General features: G+C 40.1%; 1 protein-coding gene across 1 annotated transcript in view; it reads left to right on the top strand.

Moving 5' to 3' along the window:
- Window positions 1–23,541, top strand: part of si:ch73-335l21.1 (insulin receptor substrate 1-B) — a 96,184-nt gene that overhangs the window by 43,885 nt on the left and 28,758 nt on the right. The window contains exon 2 of the mRNA XM_062994265.1: window positions 1,664–5,008. Coding sequence (XP_062850335.1) covers window positions 1,664–5,008 — 3,345 coding nt within the window. The remainder of the gene's footprint in view (window positions 1–1,663; window positions 5,009–23,541) is intronic.

The raw sequence follows: 23,541 nt of genomic DNA, 5'->3' as shown, positions 1-23,541 counted from the left end.
AACTTTACAGAATCCAGGACCAACAGACCAAAAACCCCTATTGAGCAAGCCGAGGGCGACAGTGTTGTCTAGTGAGGGTGATAAAATGCATACAGCTGCTGCCCACGTGTCGGAGGGGGTGTGGGTTAGCTTTGTTCTTCTCAGTCAAAGCTGGGGCTGGATTAAGTGGAGAGGAAGCATGAAGCAATCAGGCAATTGGACACGCTAAAAGTCAGGAGAAAATGGGGAGAAAATGCATTAAAAAAGTTTGCAGGTAAAAGCAACAACGACATCTATTATAATGTACCACCATGTTTTATTACAAATATAAGATATATAATAAATAAATATTTTCGTTTTGTTGTGTGCAATGGGGCGGTTTTTATGTCTCACTCACTTGGTCAATGGAAAATGCACATTTGTGTGTGTTTGTAAGTATGGGTGTTGCGTGTGTATGCCTTTGTAGATGCGCATTACATTGGTATGGGCTAAATGTATACATCATTTACATTTACATTTTTAGCATTTAGCAGACGCTTTTATCCAAAGCGACTTACAGTGCAGTGACAGTACATTGTCTAAGAAATTGAGGGTTAAGGGCCTTGCTCAAGGGCCCAACAGTGGCAACCTGGCAGTGGTGGGGCTTGAACCAGCAACCTTTGGATTACTAGTCCAGTACCTTAACCGCTAGGCCACAACTGTCATGCAGATCTTTTGATACGGATGTGATACCTTGGCAGGGCAAAAGTACAGGTGCATTAAATGTGGTTAAAGGGCAAGTACTGTGGTGAATGTATTATATTTCTGCAATTCACACACAACAGATAACTGCAATAAATGTAATTACTTCCAGATTATTTTACAGTAACTGGATACCAATGTAGTAATGAAGAAATTAAGACTGACCACTTGATGATTTTTTATTTGTATTTCTCTAGTGCTGTGCAGATTTTGTTGCCGCATTTCCATGCAGGTAGTAGTCAGAATGCTATCAGGGTGGAAGAGAATATCAGAACTAAAGCATGCTGGCATCAGCTTTTTGGGCATACAGCTTGCATAAGTAAGAGATACCTGTTTCCCTTTACCAGCCTTTTGCAGCAGAGGTGAAAGAAGCAGCTGGACAGTCAGATTGGGGCAAGTAGTTTTAGTGGGACTCAGGTCTGCTGCATTTATTGACTATATAGGCCAGAGTACGTTCAGGTAAATATCAAGTAATTAGGACAAGCTTGTTGGATACCAGGCCAGTTTTGGAATATATTTGCTTTCGGAGAGCAGTGTACTGCATCCTTATCAAGTTCATGTCTGCAGGTGTATTATCTATTGCTCATTTATTTGGCTAACCTATTTATTTCCAACCTTTGTCCGGGTTTACTGTATGCTGTTCTTTCTGTCATGCATTGTCGATCCTTTGGAAAATTGATGATAAAGTACTATGGATTACCATAAAAACTGTTCCATTGGCAGGACATTTAAATCCTGGCATGTTTAGCCCTTGTTGTACTAGACATGCATCTTCCTTTAAAACTGTAGTGACTGACATTTTAAACATCATGTCATGCCTTAAACAACTCTTCTAAATTCTGCATCCATATGTTCACACTTTGTGCAGCTTATTTTAACAAGTGTCTTACATTACCGTGTCTATATTTATCTGTAAACAGTCTTTTATCTCTGTCTTTTTTAGGTAAATCACTCTCTGTTGGTAATTCTGAAGATTATGGAGTACCATCCCCTGGCCCTGCCTTTAAAGAGGTCTGGCAAGTAAAGGTTTGGCCCAAAGGTCTTGGCCAGGCCAAAAACCTAGTGGGTATATATAGACTTTGCCTAACAGAAAAGACAGTCAACTTTGTCAAGCTCAACTCAGATGCGGCAGCGGTCGTTCTACAGTTGATGAATGTAAGGCGTTGTGGCCACTCCGAGAACTTCTTCTTTGTGGAGGTTGGAAGATCGGCAGTGACCGGGCCTGGAGAGTTCTGGATGCAAGTGGAGGACTCAGTTGTGGCCCAGAACATGCATGAGTCTCTGCTTGAAGCAATGAAGGCTCTTAGTGAGGAGTTTAGTCAGCGCAGTAAGTTACAGTCGACGCCAGGAGGAGCAGGGGGAGGTTCTACTGCATCGAATCCTATCAGTGTTCCATCTCGCCGTTACCACCCAAATCCTCCGCCCAGCCAAGTGGGATTCGTTAGACGACCTCGTACAGAGCCACCAGGAGGAACCGGAGGAGGTGGCAACAGCAACAATGCATCACCTACCCCTCGGCATAGCTTTTCAAGAGCTCGTACATCCAGTGATGGAGCCAAAATAGAGGACACCGTAAGAGGAGGCTCAGTAGGTGTCAGTTCTAGTTCAAGTCCAACCCCAAATGGGTCTTGCTCCAACACACCTATTCTTAGGTCTACCTCTGTACGTGAAACCATACCTGTCAAGGCCCAGCATGCTCTGATGAGGTCCATCTCCACGCCAGCCCCTACAGCTGCGCAGAACCTTTCCTCCAGTTCAGGCCATGGGTCTGAATTTGGGGACACTAGTTCTGGAACAGCTGGAAGTTGTTGTGGGGGTGATGAAAATGGAGGCAACTACACTCGAATTCCTCTCCGCCAGCCATCAATTTCTGGTTCACTTAGTGACTATGCTTCCTCAGATGAATATGGTTCCAGCCCAGGAGAGCACCCTCTTTTGCATCAAGCCATCCAGACAGGGTCTGTAGAAAGCTCAGGTGGGGATGAAGCAACCAACTATATCCTAATGGCACAGAAAGGAGCGTCCAAATCATTGTCAGCGGATAACACTCTACCCCAGAGTAAAAGGGTACTGCGGCGCTCTTCTAGTCGGGAATGTGAAACTGAACGAAAACCGATCAGTAAAAGGGCATCTTTGCCACCCATGTCTCTTGAAAGACTCCCCTCTTACCGCAGAGGAGGTGATGTAGAGATAGAGGAAGACAACTATGCTATTATGTCTCGAAGCACCAGTCGTGAGTCTTTTAGCTCTCGTCATGATTCAGAATCAAGTACTAGTGGAACCAGATATCTAGATGTATCTGCAGAGTCCAAAGGTGAAGCAGGACATATGGAACAAGATACAGTGGCCATTCCCGATGGTGGTAAAGCGGGAGGTGACAATGGGTATATGTCTATGTTGCCTGGGGTTACGGCTCCTCCAGCTTCCTTCTCTCACTCATTGTCTGTATCAGTGTCCGACTCTGATTCTAAACCTGCAGATGACTACATGGCCATGACTCCTAACAGCAGTATCTCACTTCCTCAGCAGATTCATCTTCCTACTTCCGGCAAGGATGGCTATATGATGATGTCACCAAATAACAGCTGTTCCCCAGACCAGCGAGCTTGGGTTGGCAGGAACAGCGCAGACAGTAGGACTGGCAGTGATTATATGAACATGTCACCTCTAAGTGTCCGTTCTGCAAACAGTACTCCACCTCCTAATGAGTCACCATCTGAGAAGCATGCTCAACAGCCTCCTCCAAAAATGATATACTCGTACTACTCCCTGCCTCGTTCTTATAAGCACAGCAGCCCTAAACGCTTTGAGGATGGACCAGGACGAGGAAAGCACCTGGGCAGTAAAAATGGAATTGGTGGACGAGCCCCTGGCAGTTTTATGGGTACATCTCAGCATCAAGAACCTGGAGAGGGACGCCACCTTTCCCTTTCCTCTTCATCGTATTCATCAAGTTCAGCTAGCAGTGAAAGTCTGGGGGAGGGTGAAGAGAAACTCAACAAGGTAAGGTCTGTCTCCGGGGCTAGAGTAAAGGATATTGGGGCACTGCAGCAAAGACAGGGTTCTGGGGTGGCTAAACAGAGCCAAAGGAATCGTCCTCGCAGCTTGTTTGTGGATGTCTCTAAAGCCAACACATTGCCCAGAGTCCGTGAGACGCCACTACCCCCTGAGCCGAAAAGCCCTGGTGAATATGTCAGCATTGAGTTCAAGAGTGAAAAAAACAATAAAGAAGGACTAAGTGGAAATAGAAAACCTAAGCAAGTTGCCTCTGTTCCTCCCAGTTCACATCGACCCTTGCCCAGACCCTCTTCTTGTGTTGCTGTGTTCCTACCGCTGCCCTCAAGCCCGTCTACTGGTATACCCCAAGCTGGTGTTTCTGAGTATGTAAATATGGAGCTTGGTGCTTCTCCTTCCTCTTCTACATCATCATTTCCCCTTACACCTCTTACACCCCTTGGTTTCCCTTCTTTTTCAACATCTTCAACCCCACCTGCAACTGAAGCAAAAACCTGGGAAGATTGTAGGTCAACCCCGAAACATGAAGAAGAGGCTAAAGCAGAGATGGGACATACCAGACAAGGATCAGTCTCTCAGTCAGTTGACTCCACTATACCATGCACAGACTACACAGAAATGGTCTTTGGTCTCAGCTCAGACATGAACTCCAACACACCTAAAGACACTTTACCAGACCAAATTGAAGCTGTAGGTCCTGCTCTGAGCATGGGTCTTAATTTAGACTTTCCACTGTCCAAAGTCCCCAACCCAGACCGCGGTGCTAAAGTAATCCGAGCAGACCCTCAAGCTCGCCGGCGCCACTGTTCGGAAACTTTTCAAGCCCCTCCTTCACTGTCCACATGCCCCATAAACTCCTCCTCTTCCATCCCTATCATCAGTGAGCACACCCAAGCTATAGCACGCCACCTTGGTTTAGACAGCATTTTAAATGCCAATGGCACTTTGCTAGACAGCCCATTTCAGCACGCCAACCCTGGACTAACCAGCACACCAACTACCCAGACGTCATCTTTGGAGCAAGGGCTCAACTACATAGACTTAGACTTGGCTACAAGGGAGAGCCCACACCCTGCCATGGACGTGCAACCTGCTGGCCAAACAGCACGACTCTTCTCATCTGTATTGGGTTGTGGAGCTTCTGGAAGCGGTGGAGCAACAGGAGGTCCAAGCGGCAATGTTTTAAATCTGAACACATACGCTAGTATTGACTTCTACAAGTCAGAGGAACTACGCTCACAACAAGGCAGCAACAGCAGCAAAGATGGTACAGGTAGGAACACTTATGTTCTCTGTGTGTGGAGCTTGTCGTGTAAGTAGTAATAGCTAAAGTAGACATGACAGCAAGGGAGCTCCTCAACATTATAATATACTATATAATATATAATAAATGACATATCGTTATAGTAAATAAAGATTCTACAGCGTTTCCTTTAGCCTAGTTATTTATTTACTTATTTAGTCACACTCAACAGTTTGTAGTCTCACTGTGACCCTAAACTACATGACCTGGGCCAAAAGATGATTAACAAAAACAGGATGTAGATCAACAGGCTCTTGTAGTTATTTCCTAGTACACACTCGATCAAAATTGTTTGTCTCCTCCTTGTGTCTTTTCTGTTCAGCTTGTTAAAATTGAGCAAAAACATCCTTTTGATTAAGTCACTTTACTGCGACCAATGTGCAGTGGAACTTATTATTCCTGCCCAGCTGGTGCCCCAGAGTACAAATGCCACCTGTTTGCTTGCATTTTAACTTCAATTCAATTAGAAAGCTGTGGAAAATTCTGTATCATGATATAGTATGTACTACTTTGTTTCATGTGTTCCATGTAATGAATATAGTTTTGGTACCCAAAGTATTGCAGAACTAAGAAAGGTCCACTTAAATTATGCAATTTATGTAATTAAAGGACTGCATTTATGTCAGCATGGCAAAGATGTCAAAGCATAAACAAAAGTCTTACGCAAAAGTTAGTGGACACCCCTGATAATTCTCTACAGGAAACAAACTTTTAAATAATATAATGCATTATAACTGTTTATCTGCTAAATTCTATAAAAACAAAAGTGTAGCATGTGAAAAAGTTATGGAACCTTTAATAGTTTTTCAGTCAATTGTGTATGACGGCGTATTAGGGCCACTTTAAAGTAAAATATTTTTTTAAGTTTTGATTTTGAGAATAAAGTCGTATAAGTTTCAATTTCGAGATTAAAGTCAACATATGAGAATAAAGTCGAAATATTATGAGAATAAAGTCTAAATATTACGAGATTAAAGTCAAAATAATTACGAGATTAAAGTCAAAATATTATTAGAATAAAGTCGAAATATTACGAGAATAAAGTTGAAATATTACGAGATTAAAGTCAAAATAATTACGAGATTAAAGTCGAAATATTATGACCATAGCAACCTCCTTGTGTTAAAATGAGGGATGTTCATGATTTGTTATACTTTCATATTGGTTTCACAAATAAAGAAATCCCCAGTCTCATGCACATCAGCACCAGTTTGTTATTAGTGTAAGGACGCTAAAACGGCTTTGGAATAAACTGTGTTTATTTAGAAGAACGTGTGCCACCGGTGTGCTCGGCGTCTGCGTCATCAGCAGTACTTCAGCCGAGCCTTATGGACTCGTACGATAACCTAAATACTTACGATAAACTAAAGCCATATGGCATCGCTATAAATGGTTGCATTGACGGGTTTAGTCGTCATGTCATGTGGATGGAAGTGTGCAATACAAACAGCCACCCAAAAATAATCGCGGGTTATTGGATAACCACAATAACACTCATTATAAGCTGCTCTCTGCGCTTGCATTTTGACTTTAATCTCATAATATTTCAACTTTATTCTCATAATATTTTGACTTTAATCTCATAATATTTCAACTTTAATCTCGAAATAATTTTGACTTTATTCTCATAATATTTCGACTTTATTCTCATAATATTTTGACTTTAATCTCGAAATAATTTCGACTTTATTCTCATAATATTTTGACTTTATTCTCATAATATTTAGACTTTATTCTCATAATATTTCGACTTTATTCTCATATTTTGACTTTAATCTCGAAATAATTTTGACTTTATTCTCATAATATTTTGACTTTATTCTCATATTTTGACTTTATTCTCATAATATTTTGACTTTATTCTCATAATATTTTGACTTTCATCTCGAAATAATTTTGACTTTATTCTCATAATATTTTGACTTTATTCTCATAATATTTTGACTTTAATCTTGAAATCGAATACCACTTTATTCTCGAAATCAAAACTTAAAAATATTTTTTACAGTGGCCCTAATACGCCTAGTATCTGTGTGAACTACAATTCACCACAGTTCATTTTTCCTTCAAAGCAGGGCTTCTAAACTTGTGGCCTATGGGCCATTTGAGGCTTATGGCGATGCAGACTTCTGTACGTAGCCTTTTCTTCCTATACATTAAAGTATCTGTGTGGTTCATACAGCCAACTGTTGATCACAATTTACTCAAAAGTTTTAATTAATAAAGGCTAAATCTAACACCACAACTGCCCTGCTGTGCAGACCTCATAAAAGATTGATTGTTAGATTATAAGCTCTGTTAAATTGTGAGTCATTTTACAGTGAAATATGAAAGAATATTACCAAACCCTGGTACATATTATTATTACAAATATTAAAGTAATAAAATAAAAGCTTAGCTTTTTAACAGTCAGGGATAGACAAGAAGCATTTCCAAAAATCTTCCAATTTTTGAAAGTTTGTGTACGTGTATAACTTGGTTTGCTCTCTTACATTACCTTGTATTTATTAAATTCCATTTGTGAAGCCTGTAAAACCAAAATAAAATTCAAATAAAAGGCTTAGGCTTAGTTATGGCTAAATTGCAAAAATCGCCATAACAGACTATTTTCAGCTAAAATTTCTCAGTCTCGTCTTGAATTACCATTTTTCTGTAATTCGAAAGGCTTGTTTCTAGTGTGACTGGACCTGTAGGAGCGAAGTTTTGTTGGCTCTTTGTGTAGCACTAAGCAAGTGTGTGAGCTTTTCACATGAAGTTGACAGTCTGATTGTGTTGTGGTGAGAGAATGTAGTGTACTGGCTGTGAATGTTGAAAGGGGGCCAACCCGAACCACCAATCACCCCACCCCCCCACACATACACACACAATAAATGGTCCTTTTGTTCAGGGCTTTCCTTGATGACTTACTCCAGTGTGTTTTTTAGTATTTAGTGTGTGTGTCCATGTGGGTTTGTTCTCCCTGCGTCTGAACAAAGTGGGAGAAGATGAGTAAAAATAGTTTTTAGGCTACACTGAAGAATTGGGTGGGTGCCATGGCAGAGTCGTGTGGGTGAGAGCTGAAGAGACAAACAGTGTGTGAGGCATACAACGGTGAAAGCAAGAGAGATTTTGGACGCTGTTGAGCTGTGTACAGTGAAAAGTTTCGAGATACTTGTGAAGAACAAATATGGATTCAGTATTTTCTGCTTGGATTTTCTTGCTTCCAAATATACAAACAGCAACATGGAATATTAATTTGGTGGTGTAAGAGTTTTTTTATGTGATTTAATTTAGTGTAAGTGTTATACATATATTAGTCTGGGGTGCTTTTCCTGAGATTAACTAATGACAATGATTAATTAATGACAAAAATAATTTTTAAACACATCCTCAAACTATCACCCACAATTTTACCAGAACAATACTACAATTACTGACTGTAGTCCATCTGTTTCTCTGCATGCTTTGTTAGCCCTCTTTCATGCTGTTCTTCAATGGTCAGGACTCTCCCAGGACCACCACAGAGCAGGTATTATTTGGGTGGTGGATCATTCTCAGCACTGTAGTGACATTGACATGGTGGTGGTGTGTTAGTGTGTGTTGTGCTGGTATGAGTAGATCAGACACAGCAGCACTCCTGGAGTTTTTAAACACCTCACTGTCACTGCTGAACTGAGAACAGTCCACCAACCAAAAACATCCAGCCAACAGCACCCCGTGGGCAGCATCCTGTGACCACTGATGAAGGTCTAGAAGATGACCAACTCAAACAGCAGCAATAGATGAGCAATCGTCTCTGACTTTACACCTACAAGGTGGACCAACTAGGTAAGAGTGTCTAATAGAGTGGACAGTGAGTGGACACAGTATTTAAAAACTCCAGCAGCGCTGCTGTGTCTGATGCACTCATACCAGCACAACACACACTAACACACCACCACCATGTCAGTGTCACTGCAGTGCTGAGAATGATCCACCACCCAAATAACACCTGCTCTGTGGTGACCCTGTGGGGGTCCTGACCATTGAAGAACAGGGTGAAAGTATGTAGAGAAACAGGTGGACTACAGTCGGTAATTGTAGAAACAAGAGGTGGTTTTAATGTTATGGCTGATCTGGCTAAGTCTTAACAATTTTGCCAAATGGACCTGCCAAAGATGTACCACTGGATGGCTATCAAAATTGTCTGGACAAAGAGTTTGTTGTAGTCATTCAGTCGCATAAAAAGACCATTTAATATTTTATTTATATAATTAATGATTTGACCTTAACTTTGTCTTCACTCTGTACTATGTAGAAGATTAAGATCAGTTATTGTTAGACTTGTTCAGGCTAAGAATCAGGGATAGGTCTTTGTGGTGACATCTGATATTAGATAAAAGGGAGGGTAGAGAAACAAAGGAAAGGAGGATTAGAGAGTTTAAAGTGAGAACAAAAGGAACATGAAGAGGAAAAGTGAGAGCAGGAGGGATGCTGCCAGAATGAAATGTCAGTAAAGTAACTCTGTCTGGGTTTGGGAGGTTGACGTGCGTAGGTGTTTGCTTTCTTTCACTGTGTCAGTGTGTGGGTGTGTTTTACAACTGGTACCAGTGTGCTGCTTTAATTACCTCTCTGTATTGCTTCTTTATCTGCCTCTTAGGGGTTGTGTAGGTCATCCAAAATTATATAAATAATAATTTTTATTTCACGTCATGTTTTTTTCATTGCTTTATCCTGGTTAGGGTCTGGTTTCACTAGAATCACTTCGGATAGGATACCAATCCAATGCATGGCCTCAGCTATTCCCTGACAAACACAGACAATCAGTTCTGGCCCATAGCACCACTTGAGATTCAGCTTCCGTGGGCTAGTGTACTGTATCAGTGCATCACCCAAGCACCCTGTATGAAAAAGTAATAAGTTACTTAGTGTGAAGTACAATATTCCAACAATTAATTTAATAAAATATAGGTTTTTTTATAGATCAAAGGTAAATATTGACATTTTAGTGATTATTTCAACATCTAAAGTTTAAAACTTTCAGATTTGTGCGCCCTGCACTGGCCTGCTTTCCCAGTTTCACACTATACAACACACACACTCACAGTGGGAGACAGTGATGTTCTGGCTAGTCTCCACCCCAGCGCGCACACACACATGGCACAAACAGCTGTGTTGCTGCCACGTCTTCTTAGTGGTCACAAATATGCAGCAGTTTGCTACCGGTACCAGTGGAGGGTGGGGTGAAAGCCACCTCAAAGAGACTGAAAGTCCGTCAGACAGACAGACAGATGTCTGCACCTAAACCAAGCTAGGGTAAGTGAGGCAAGGTGAATGCTATTGAAGTCATGGACTTTTGCATTCACACACACACACACACACACACACACACAAACACAACACATGCATGTAACACTATGCAGTAATTGCCCACAATTGGTGGTATTTTGGCTCATTGGTTTGTAAATTAAACCCTAAAGTTAAAGCCCAGAAGTTCAGCTTTAATTTGAAGTTATTTATATGTTTAACTAGATGAAGATGAAAGGAATTCCAGCGGAAAAAAAACTGTCACTGTGTAATTACTTATAAAGTTAATCACGCATGTGTATTCAAATATGCCTTTTTCTTTATTTACACATAAACAGATCATTTTGGCTTGCAAGAGACTGTCACACTTGCGTAGGTGTTATAGTCTCTGTGGATTTATGCTCTCTATAAAGAGCCTCTAAAAAAGGCAGTCATACTTTTTTTTTTTACTATATTGGGACAAAAAATTGGGACAATAGCAGGTATTATTTGGGTGGTGGATGATTTTCAGCACTGCAGTGACACTGACATGGTGGTGGTGTGTTAGTGTGTGTTGTGCTGGTATGAGAGGGTAAGACACAGCAGCACTCATTTTTAAACACCTCACTGTCACTGTTGGACTGAGAATAGTCCACCAATCAAAAATATTCAGCCAACAGTGCCCCGTGGGCAGCGTCCTGTGACCACTGATGAAGGTCTAGAAGATGACCAACACAAACAGCAGCAATCGATGAGCGATCGTCTCTGACTTTACATCTACAAGGTGGACCAACTAGGTAACAACTAGTAACAACACACACTAACACACCACCACCATGTCAGTGTCACTGCTGAGTGATCCACCACCCTAATAATACCTACTCTGTGGTGGTCCTGGGAGAGTACTGACCATTGAACAACAGCATGAAAGGGGGCTAACAAAGCATGCAGAGAAACAGATGGACTGCAGTCAGTAATTGTAGAACTACAAAGTGCTTGTATATGGTAAGTGGAGCTGATAAAATGGACAGTGAGTGTAGAAACAAGGAGGTGGTTTTAATGTTATGGCTGATTGGTGTATACATATGCACACACATATACACTGCATTATTCTGTGTATCGTATTGTAGACAACCGACCGAGCCAGAGTAGGACTGGACGATATGGCTTAAATTTATATCACGATATAACTCCTAATTTTGGTCGATACGATATAATTCCGATATCGATATGAATAATACAAATGTCAGAAAAACTGCCAGGAACACCAACATTGAAAGGCTGTACCTGCGAACCTCTGAAAAATTTATTTGCAAAGTCTATAAAATCTCACCCTTTACAACAGGGGTGTCAAACTCATTTTCACCGAGGGCCACATCAGCATTATGGTGGCCCTCAAAGGGCCGATTGTAACGTATCCGCTGTGATTGCAGTCACATTGCTGTTTTTCTTGGAGGCTGAATTCTGCATTTATATTGTCCTACTTTACCACAGACACGGCCTCATAACACAAGAGACGCACCGGTTTCTCTTCCTGAAGCACAAACTTGTTTTCACTTTCATTAAATTTCCTCCTTATGCTTAATTTTCTTACTTATCTTCTAGTACATTTTAGGATCATGTGTAAATATGTGTAACATCATCTACTGGCAGGCTGTGTCACTTTGCAGGTCACAAAATCAGCCTGCATTTTGAAAGATGCAGTTTATTTAGGATTTTACAGTGTATTTTTAAGACAATCATTCTGCCCTCACTAATAGTTTATCCCCCTTTCTCAGCTAGACAGACAGACAGACAGACAGCTCCCTTCAGAATACAGTCGGTTTATTTGCTCCCCAGCTGTGTGATACACTGTGTGCATCAAAATGAAGTAAAAATACAAACAATAAAAACAATAAAGAACCTAATACAGTAAAAAGCACACAGCTGTAGTCAAGTGTTACATCTGGTACAATATGAGATTTAACCAAACGTAAAATAACGAGTTAAAATTGTGTGTAAAGATACTAATTGCTATAGTAACGTAACAACAGTATTTAATTATGGTAAATTTGTAACTAAAAGGCTGTGATATACTCACTAAACATTTACTAACAACTGAGAATATAAACGCCACTACTTACAGACAATGCTTGGGTATTATATTGCAATATAATTATCTGTATTTATTTATTATTGTTTATTATTGTTTTCTTTTGCAGTAAAAGTCACATGGCTTCTTAGCGAAGGTTAAAGTTAGTTGCCACGACTACGATGTCACGTTGTCTCTTAAAGGCGCAGGAGCGCATTAAATTATAAGCGCGTCTCTGTAACGACTCGAACCATCACAACAATCATACAGTCGTTTAAGCTCTCCGTGAGTTTGACACCCCTGCTTTACAACTACATAATATTTTAGAAATAATAATAATAATAATAATAATAATAATACAAATAAATTAGCTTTCACCTTTTACTTGTATTCAGCATTTGTATACAGACAAAAACACGACATCATTCTCAAATAAACATAAGCTTTGACAGTATATAATATAATATATTAACATATGTCTTAACCAGAGTTGGAAAGAGTACTTAAATATTGTACTCCAGTAAAAGTACTATTACTTTAATGAATTTTTACTTAAGTACGAGTAAAGTTACTAGTCTAAAAATCTACTCAAGTAAAAGGTAACTCATTTAAAATGTACTCATAAATTAAACGAGTAAACGTTAGTTACTTTATTAACAGCAGGGGGGCGTGTCTCCTGTGTAATGCAAACAGGACAAGTGGATATAAATCTCACAATAGTTGTTTTTAATTCAAATATAATAGAAGAAACATGTTGATACAACATTTAAAACATTTAGGGATGTGTAATGTGTCATTTTAGTCCCATTAAACTTTTTTAAACTGTATAACCACTAGTGATGTGTCGTAGAATTATTTGAATCTTTTGAATGGCCCTTTAAACTGAAATAAATGAATATATACGGTTCTTTATAAGGAACCGAGACAAAAGATCCGACTCCCCGTCGCAGAATTCACTGCAGCAGTTTCCCAGACGCGATTTCTTTAGCGTTTATTATTTTACTCAGTAACAGATCTTATTTAAAATGTAGCGAATTACAATTCTTAATACAAAACATACTTAAGTAAAAGTAAAATTACAGGCTGTGAAATCTACTTTAAAAAGTATAAGTACACAAAAAACTAAAAAGTACACGCAATTACAGTAACGCGATTTCGTATTCGTTACTTTCCACCTCTGGTCTTAACTAACTTTAATCCACAACATGGACTGATTATTATTTGTATGTAAACATTTTCTAACAAAAGTGCTCAACCAGGATAAAGAATATAAAAAAGTGCTTAAGAGTTGCTGCAGAATTTGCTGCAGCAGATGTTGTGCTTAAAGAATACAGAAAAAAAGAGTCTAGTCTTTCCTCTCTTATCAACTATTTCTACTGCTTCTTTTTTTAACTGTGGATGCTCGTTCACTCACAGCTGGTGAACTCATTTAGCCGCTAATATCCACCGTGTTGTAGCGGAGGGTAATCAGAGCGGTAACGCTGAGCACTGGCTTCGTGCCTGTGGCGTACGTCATCACGCACTGACGTATGCATATCTAAGCCAGAGTGAGTGAATTTCAAATTGTACCTTGCTCAGGACCAGAACTCATACAAAATGGTTTGAAAGTGGGCAAAGGTAATGGAAAGAAAGATGACAGAGAGAGAGAGAGAGAGAGAGAGAGAGAGAGAGAGAGCTAGTGAGGAATAAAAAGGATAAAATTTGCTTGTTTATATGTATCCCTGAGGCAGACTAATTTATGCATGGTCCTGCATCCTGTGGCCTTGCAGGAGAGAACTTTGGGTCACTAGGTGCACCACCCTGCCTGCAGGACATTGAGTTCATTCACTGTAAGTAACAGATCCAGGATCAGTCAGTTTGTTTAATAATATTTATGTTTATATGTTGAAACTTTTTCCAAAAATGAATGCTTGCTTTGGGGAGCTGAGAATGTACTTCTGGCTGTCAGCACCTACTCAGGGTGAAACAGTGTGTGAAAGATTTAGTTCTTAAACTATTAGTGCATTTCGTTTGGAAGTGGAGGCATATTTGTGAATTGTAACATTATGTCACTGATGGATTTTCTTCTTGAATAATGGTCTAATGTCCCACCACAAACCATTTAGGAATAAAGCTGGACATGTTTTTATTAGTATTAATATGTTCTGGCTTTCTGTTATTTAGTTTATCATATGTATATATCATTTTAGGTCATTTAAGTTGAAATGTTCCAGCTGACAAAAACAAATTTAGCTACATAGCCATTAATCCCAATGAATTATGTTAAATCATGGGAGACCATAATTTAAGATAATACATTATTATTGGTAGCCTATCCATTCATTTATCTTTAAGACTTAAGGTAGTTTTGTTATAAATAGCATAACTTTTTGCCTGTGAAATACACCGATCAGCCGTAACATTAAAACCACCTCCTTGTTTCTACATTCACTGTCCATTTTATCAGCTCCACTTACCATATAGGAGCTCTTTGTAGTTCTACAATTACTGACTGTAGTCCATCTGTTTCTCTGCATGCTTTTTTAGCCTGCTTTCACCCTGTTCTTCAATGGTCAGAACCCCCACAGTACCACTACAGAGCAGGTATTATTTAGGTGGTGGATCATTCTTAGCACTACAGTGACACTGACATGATGGTGGTGTGTTAGTGTGTGTTGTGCTGGTATGAGTGGATCAGACACAGCAGCACTGCTAAAGTTTTTAAATACTAGACATATATTAGACTAATATTAGACACTCCTACCTAGTTGGTCCACCTTGTAGATGTAAAGTCAGAGACGATCGCTCATCTATTGCTGCTGTTTGAGTTGGTCATCTTCTAGACCTTCATCAGTGGTCACAGGACGCTGCCCACGGGGCACTGTTGGCTGGATATTTTTGGTCAGTGGACTATTCTCAGTCCAGCAGTGACAGTGAGGTGTTTTAAACACTCCATCAGTGCTACTGTGTCTTATCCACTCATACCAGCACAACACACACTAACACACCACCACCATGTCATTGTCACTGCAAGGCTGAGAACTATCCACCACCTAAATAGTACCTGCTCTGTAGTGGTCCTATGGGGTTCTGACCATTGAAGAACAGCATGAAAGGGGGGTAACAAAGCATGCAGAGAAACAGATGGACTACAGTCAGTAATTGTAGAACTACAAAGTGCTTCTATATGGTAAGTGAAGCTGCTAAAATGGCCAGTGAGTGTAGAAACAAGGAGGTGGTTTTAATGTTATGGCTGATCAGTGTATATGATTAATTAAACATTTTTAACTGACCTATTAACCAACCAAATTCCCAGGCAATTTAAACCTTGGATTTAATCTGTAATGGGCTGGTGTAATTTACCCCTGCGCCACTCTGGCACAGTCTCAGTCATCAGATTATAATAACTAATTTCTTTCTTTGATTCTTTTGTTTCTTTATTTTGACAGTCTACAAATCTTGTAGTTCTTACTGCGGGCTGTTTTGCATAAGTACCTTCCAAGATGGCCTGGAGTATAAAACTAAGAAGTATCAGTTTTATTTATATCACATAATGGCGTTTATCAAGATGGTATTAAAAAGGGAATGTTAGTTAAGGAGTTAAAACTTAATGTTACTGAAAGGCATTTGCTTTGAGGAAATGTAGAAAGCTTTCAGCTTTGAGGGCTTTGGAGTAATAGCAGTAAGCTGAAAGTCTAAGCTGTGTAGGCATGTTTGTATGAGAGGAGGGCAAACGTTTTATCATATTAAATATAATTTCTGCTCGTTTACTTTGAGTTTTACATCTCACATGTAGTTAGTGTCCTGTGTGTAGTTGCCTTTATTAGATGTCTAGTTCTATGAAGATGTTTGCAACAGTTTTTCAGTGTTAAGGTCTGCAGCAAAACTTAGAACACGGCTTATTCGTTCTCACTGTGCTATCCACTTGGTGAAAATTACTTCATATTACGTAATCACATACATCACTAAAATACATGTATATGTATTATGTGAATATTAATAATGCCAGGATGCCACACAGTGATTTACATTTTCTGCATTAAGCAGACACCTTTATTCAAAGCGAACTTACAGTACTGTGAGGGTTAAGGGCCTTGCTCAAGGGCCCAACAGCAGCAACCTGGCAGTGGTGGGGCTTGAACCAGTGACCTTCTGATTACTAGTCTAGTACCTTAACCACACTGACTTAACAAGATGCAATACAAATGTGATGCAGTGTGTCAAATTTAATGTACAAAACCTGTGTCGTCCTAGCCAACCAGCTGTCCCTCTTTGCTCATGTACAAGATCATGTCAGTTCCTCTTCTAAAACATGAAAAGATTTGACCTTTTTTTTTTTTTTTTATGGAAATCCATTAGATTATTGTCCAATCACTTGACATTTCAAGGCTGCACTACTGCAGGTGCTCCACTTTTAAACCCCTGCAACTAATTCAAAATGCAGCTGCCTGCCTAACCCAAACACTGCAGTATCACCCCACTGCTGCCTTCTCTTCATTGGCTTCCTGTAGCTGCCCACATTCAGTTTAAAACACTGATGCTTTAACACAGCTTCAGTCTACTCATTAAACTGAGTACACACTCATTAAACCCTGTTCAGAACGAGAAGTACAGGCATTAAGGATATTATCCATTCTAGTACCAGGTGATGGAATGAACATCTGAGTCTCTCACCATCTTCAAGCAAATTTTAAAGAACCACCAGTTTATTAAGTATAAATTAAAACATGCACTTACTATTCATTTACACTATTTATTAAAAAATTCTACCTATACTTTGGTTCTAATGGGTTTCAGCAGATTTGTGTCCTTAAACCATTGTCTGCTTAGACTGGAGTATGGAAATGTTTATTGAGGAAGCTCTTACGTAAGTCAATCTGGATAAAAGATTCTGCTAAATGCTGAAAATGTAAATGTAGATGATGCAATATTAGATGATGCAATGTGATTGCAAAATGTGTTCTGAGTGTCTTCATTTTGAAAAAAGCTTGTTTACTGAGACTGCTGAAGAACAATAAAACTGAGAGATACAAAATAAATCTGTTTAATATTATTTTAAATATTAGTACACTAATAGTAAAAGCAGGATTTGGCCAACTATAAATTGACCAGCTGTAGACGGAAATCCAACTATGTATCAAATTTGGACAGCAAGGTGGCTCAGTGGGTAGCACTGTTGCTTTACAGCAATAAGGTCCTGGGTTTGATCTCCAGTTGGGGTGGTCCGGGTCCTTTCTGTGTGGAGTTTGCATGTTCTCCCTGTGTCTGTGTGGGTTTCCTCCGGGAGCTTTGGTTTCCTCCCACAGTCCAAAAACGTGCAAGTGAGGTGAATTGGAGATACTAAATTGTCCATGATTGTGTTTGACATTAAAACTTGAGAAGTGATTAATTTTGTAACGCGTAACTACCGTTTTTGTCATGAACGTAACCAAAGGGCGTTAAAATTCTAATAATTCTAATAAATAATAATAAATAATGTATCAAATTTGCATACAAATCCATAAAGAATCATTTGGCAAATAAATGTGTCTTTCCACACACACACTTGCGTGCACACACACACACACACAGTCAGCGTGTGTATCTACAATCAGTTAAGAAAGTACATCAGCTTTGGCAAACTCAGGTAACGTCATAAACACTCATTTTAGAACATTTTTTATTGTTTTTAGTTGTTTGTAGTCTGTCTTTACTCAGACCGGTGATTTTCAACTTTTTCTCTCAGCTGGACCAACACAGACCACAATTGTTTATGATATAAAAAAAAGGAATTCACCTTGGTTTTACCCAGACTAAGTGCATATTTATTTCTCCTAAAACTGTTGCTAATAATTAGTTAATAATAATTCGTTCATCTTTAAAAACCATGATTAAAATGAAATAAGTGGTTGAAGTAGCATTCATAAATCTTTTTTTTTTGTGGACTTTATTACTTCTTAATAATGTTATCATAACAGTAGTAAAATACACTGAATTTGTAAGCAGATTATTATTTTGAAGTAATATTTGCCTCTGGCAATTTAAACTCGACTTTTTAGCGCGTCTAATTGCCCACACTTCCTCTCCACTAATGCCGACCCCCGCTCTGATTTGAGGAGAGCAAAGCTAACCCAAGCCCCCTCCGACACGTGGGCAGCAGCCGTATGCATTTTGTCACCCACACTAGGCGAGTGCATTTATGCGAATCAGCCTTGTGTACGGAGAGACACACCCTGATCCACACTCTTTCCCCGCCTCTGTGCAGGTGCCATCAATCAGCCAGCAGAGGTCGTAGTGCATCAGTTACGAGGAGTCCCTATCTGGCTTAATACTCCACCCCTATATGAACAACAGGCCAATCGTTGTTCATGTGGCCGAGATTTGATACAATGTATTCGAGATCCCAGCTCTGGTGCATTAGCGTGTGTTTTTACTGCTGCGCCACCTAAGCTGCAAAAAATGTGACTTAACATTTCTTCAAAAACTATCTTCTTAAAGTAGTTTCAATACGTCACTAGTTTTGGGTATTTTTATTAAATATGTTATTGAATGCATTCATAGCTGCATATTCAGCCTTCAGCAGCAGTCTAATTACTCAGCCCATTCATAGATATAAACCCTTAATTATACATTTAATAGTTTTGCTGATACAGAAACAGTACATGTCTAAGTAAATATGTTTTTTTATGTGTGTATGTTGTGGGTTTATATGCTAAATGACTAGGGCTGTGAGGACTGTGACTTTGTACGTACACTCACTGGCTAGTTTGTATGGTGTATAGCATATGTCAGTTTGTGGCTAGTGGAGTTAAGCTTTTGGTAATGCTTGTGGTGCCATGTATAATCTTTCTCTGAGAAACATGATGATGCATGCCAGTATGGTAGCTGATAACATGGCAACTTAATGTAGAAGGTTGTTTAACCTGTCCGTTCAGTGTTTTGCAAGTGTGTTTGTTTGGACGGTGATTCACCACCTGCAATGCTGTCCAGAACACTCTGATTTCGGGCACATTGCCACCCTGGGCTTGCTCCATCATTCCTCTCATCACTGGTGCAGCATTGGCGTTTTTCTCCTTATTTGACCCGACTGCTTACTTTATGTGAGTGATGAACACGGTGTGACAGGTTTCAATATTCAAGCTCAGAGATGTACAAGGTACAGAAGCTCTGATAGCGACTCAGACTCATTCAGACATGCACAACATGCATAAATACACTTACACACACACTACACAAACACATACATTATAATACATACCACAAACACACATACACACACACACATACCAAACCACTCACATACAACACCAAACACACAAAGCCACACCAGATACATACCACACACACACATACCACACTTACACCTCACCACACCACACCAGACAAAAAACATACAACATACTACATCCCACACACCCACACCAAACCACTCGCATACACCAAACACACACAACCATGTGACACCAGATACACAAACCACACCACACACATATACCACACTACATACAGCAAACACACCCACACTTATACCACACTGCATACCACAAACATATACCACACCCACATACACCACACAATATACCACACCCACTTACACCACACGCATATACCCCTCCCACTTACACCACACACACATACCACGCTACATACCACGCTTATACCATAAACACAACCACACACATACAGTGTATCACAAAAGTGAGTACACCCCTCACATTTCTGCAAATATTTCATTATATCTTTTCATGGGACAACACTATAGACATGAAACTTGGATATAATTTAGAGTAGTCAGTGTACAGCTTGTATAGCAGTGTAGATTTACTGTCTTCTGAAAATAACTCAACACACAGCCATTAATGTCTAAATAGCTGGCAACATAAGTGAGTACACCCCACAGTGAACATGTCCAAATTGTGCCCAAATGTGTCATTGTCCCTCCCTGGTGTCATGTGTCAAGGTCCCAGGTGTAAATGGGGAGCAGGGCTGTTAAATTTGGTGTTTTGGGTACAATTCTCTCATACTGGCCACTGGATATTCAACATGGCACCTCATGGCAAAGAACTCTCTGAGGATGTGAGAAATAGAATTGTTGCTCTCCACAAAGATGGCCTGGGCTATAAGAAGATTGCCAACACCCTGAAACTGAGCTACAGCATGGTGGCCAAGGTCATACAGCGGTTTTCCAGGACAGGTTCCACTCGGAACAGGCTTCACCAGGGTCGACCAAAGAAGTTGAGTCCACGTGTTCGGCGTCATATCCAGAGGTTGGCTTTAAAAAATAGACACATGAGTGCTGCCAGCATTGCTGCAGAGGTTGAAGACGTGGGAGGTCAGCCTGTCAGTGCTCAGACCATACGCCGCACACTGCATCAACTCGGTCTGCATGGTCGTCATCCCAGAAGGAAGCTGATGCACAAGAAAGCCCGCAAACAGTTTGCTGAAGACAAGCAGTCCAAGAACATGGATTACTGGAATGCCCTGTGGTCTGACGAGACCAAGATGAACTTGTTTGGCTCAGATGGTGTCCAGCATGTGTGGCGGCGCCCTGGTGAGAAGCACCAAGACAACTGTATCTTGCCTACAGTCAAGCATGGTGGTGGTAGCATCATGGTCTTGGGCTGCATGAGTGTTGCTGGCACTGGGGAGCTGCAGTTCATTGAGGGAAACATGAATTTCAACATGTACTGTGACATTCTGAAACAGAGCATGATCCCCTCCCTTCGAAAACTGGGCCTCATGGCAGTTTTCCAACAGGATAACGACCCCAAACACAACCTCCAAGATGACAACTGCCTTGCTGAGGAAGCTGAAGGTAAAGGTGATGGACTAAACCCAATTGAGCACCTGTGGCGCATCCTCAAGTGGAAGGTGGAGGAGTTCAAGGTGTCTAACATCCACCAGCTCCGTGATGTCATCATGGAGGAGTGGAAGAGGATTCCAGTAGCAACCTGTGCAGCTCTGGTGAATTCCATGCCCAGGAGGGTTAAGGCAGTGCTGGATAATAATGGTGGTCACACAAAATATTGACACATTGGGCACAATTTGGACATGTTCACTGTGGGGTGTACTCACTTATGTTGCCAGCCATTTAGACATTAATGGCTGTGTGTTGAGTTATTTTCAGAAGACAGTAAATCTACACTGCTATACAAGTTGTACACTGACTACTCTAAGTTATATCCAAGTTTCATGTCTATAGTGTTGTCCCATGAAAAGATATAATGAAATATTTGCAGAAATGTGAGGGGTGTACTCACTTTTGTGATACACTGTATACTAAACCACAAACATAACACACACACCAAACCCACATCAGACAAACACCACACACCCCAAACCAAACACATACAACATCACACACACAACCACACCACACACATACTACACTATCCACCACACACAAACAAAACCACATGCATACACCACCACACCAAGTGACAGTGCTAGCCTAGTGTGTAGAACTGTGGGCTGGGATTCAAATCCAGCCTCTGCTATGCAGTCACTGTTGGGCCCTTGAGCAAGGCACTTAACCCTGTCTGCTCCAGGGGTGCCATACCATGACTGACCCTGCACTCTGACCCCAGCTTCCAAACCACCATGCCATACTTGCACATGATTAGATCACACATAACATACAGCAGAATTGCTTAGTGGCTTTACAATGAGGTTAAACAGGGACATCTTAAAGTTTAAGGCTAAAAACTGTAATAAACAATTATGAATTATATAGCATGTATGTGTGAGATGGTTTATATGATTATAATTATAGGTTTACTTTCACTTGCAGGAGATGTTTAGGTCATGGCAGTGTTGGAATTTGAATGACTAAATAAATGCTGACTGAATTGGGATTTACCTACATGTAAGCGTTTATAAAACTATGATGTGAATGCAGTGCGTGTGTGTTCAGTCTTGACTGTGCGTCAAGTAAGTATTGCATGGCATATGCAATACTTACTTGGCCTAATTATGCAGCTAAATTGTCTAAGTGGGTGAAAGTATGTGGAAGGGTGTGACTGACGATTTTATTGACTTTAGTGAGTATAAAGGGAGCGTATGATTTTTGGTGGAACAGAGTTAAAATATCAAATCTCCTTCATAGAGAATGAAATTTACTAAAGCCGGTAGCACTGATAGACAGATTTATTTTAGTATCAGGATGTTCAGACTCATTTTAATGTTTGTTTACATTATCTAGTATTCAACAAAGGCATTTGTCACAATATAGTGAGTGGTGGAAGTGGCCAAAAATCTTACTCGGGTTCAAAGTTCAGAATGTCAGGTCACAAATTGTTCTCTTGTGACAGCTACACTAAAACCGCCATTCACATAAGTTCCAAGAAACCAGATCAAAAGACTTGGTGGAAGGTTGGAAGGTTGTTGAGTCCAACCTTCAGCCCAACCTGTTAGTACAGCCACCCACATGTTAAATTTACTTAAAGATAGTAAACAGCGGCAGGTTGATAATTTTACATACAGGTTTCATGTACAGAACAGTTGGGAGCACAAACATTGCATGTGCGGTCTACAGATGTGCATTTGAGGCGCATTTTAAAATCCCCCTTTCCCGCACTTTAAAAAAAGTAGCACACAAGTGATAACTATATGTTCAACATTCAGTACAGATATCTGTGTTACATTTGCTTATTAAAAAGGGAAAAACAATGCTTAATGTTTCTGCTATATTATAAAAAATGTGTTTTATGAAGTTGGAATAAAGATTTATTGTCACAATTGCTCATGGCTGACACTTTTACAACTAATTACAGTTTACAGTTTCTGATGGGGAATCACTGCAGTAACACACTGTAGTACACTGATCAGCTATAACATTAAAACCACCTCCTTGTTTTTACACGCACTGTCCATTTTATCAGCTCCACTTACCATATAGAAGCACTTTGTAGTTCTACAATTACTGACTGTAGTCCATCTGTTTCTCTACATATTTTGTTAGCCTGCTTTTACTCTGTTCCTTCAATGATCAGGACTCTCCCAGTACCACTACAGAGCAGGTATTATTTAGGTGGTGGATCATTCTCAGCACTGCAGTGACACTGACATGGTGGTGGTGTTAGTGTGTGTTGTGCTGGTATGAGTGGATCAGACACAGCAGTGCTGCTGGAGTTTTTAAATACCGTGTCCACTCACTGTCGACTCTATTAAACACTCTTACCTAGTTGGTCCACCCTGTAGATGTAAAGTCAGAGACGATCGCTCATCTATT

This window comes from Trichomycterus rosablanca, chromosome 4, assembly GCF_030014385.1.
Source record: "Trichomycterus rosablanca isolate fTriRos1 chromosome 4, fTriRos1.hap1, whole genome shotgun sequence".
NCBI lineage: Eukaryota > Metazoa > Chordata > Actinopteri > Siluriformes > Trichomycteridae > Trichomycterus > Trichomycterus rosablanca.
The sequence above is the reverse complement of the archived record's forward strand: the minus strand, read 5'-3'. Positions and strand labels throughout refer to the sequence as shown.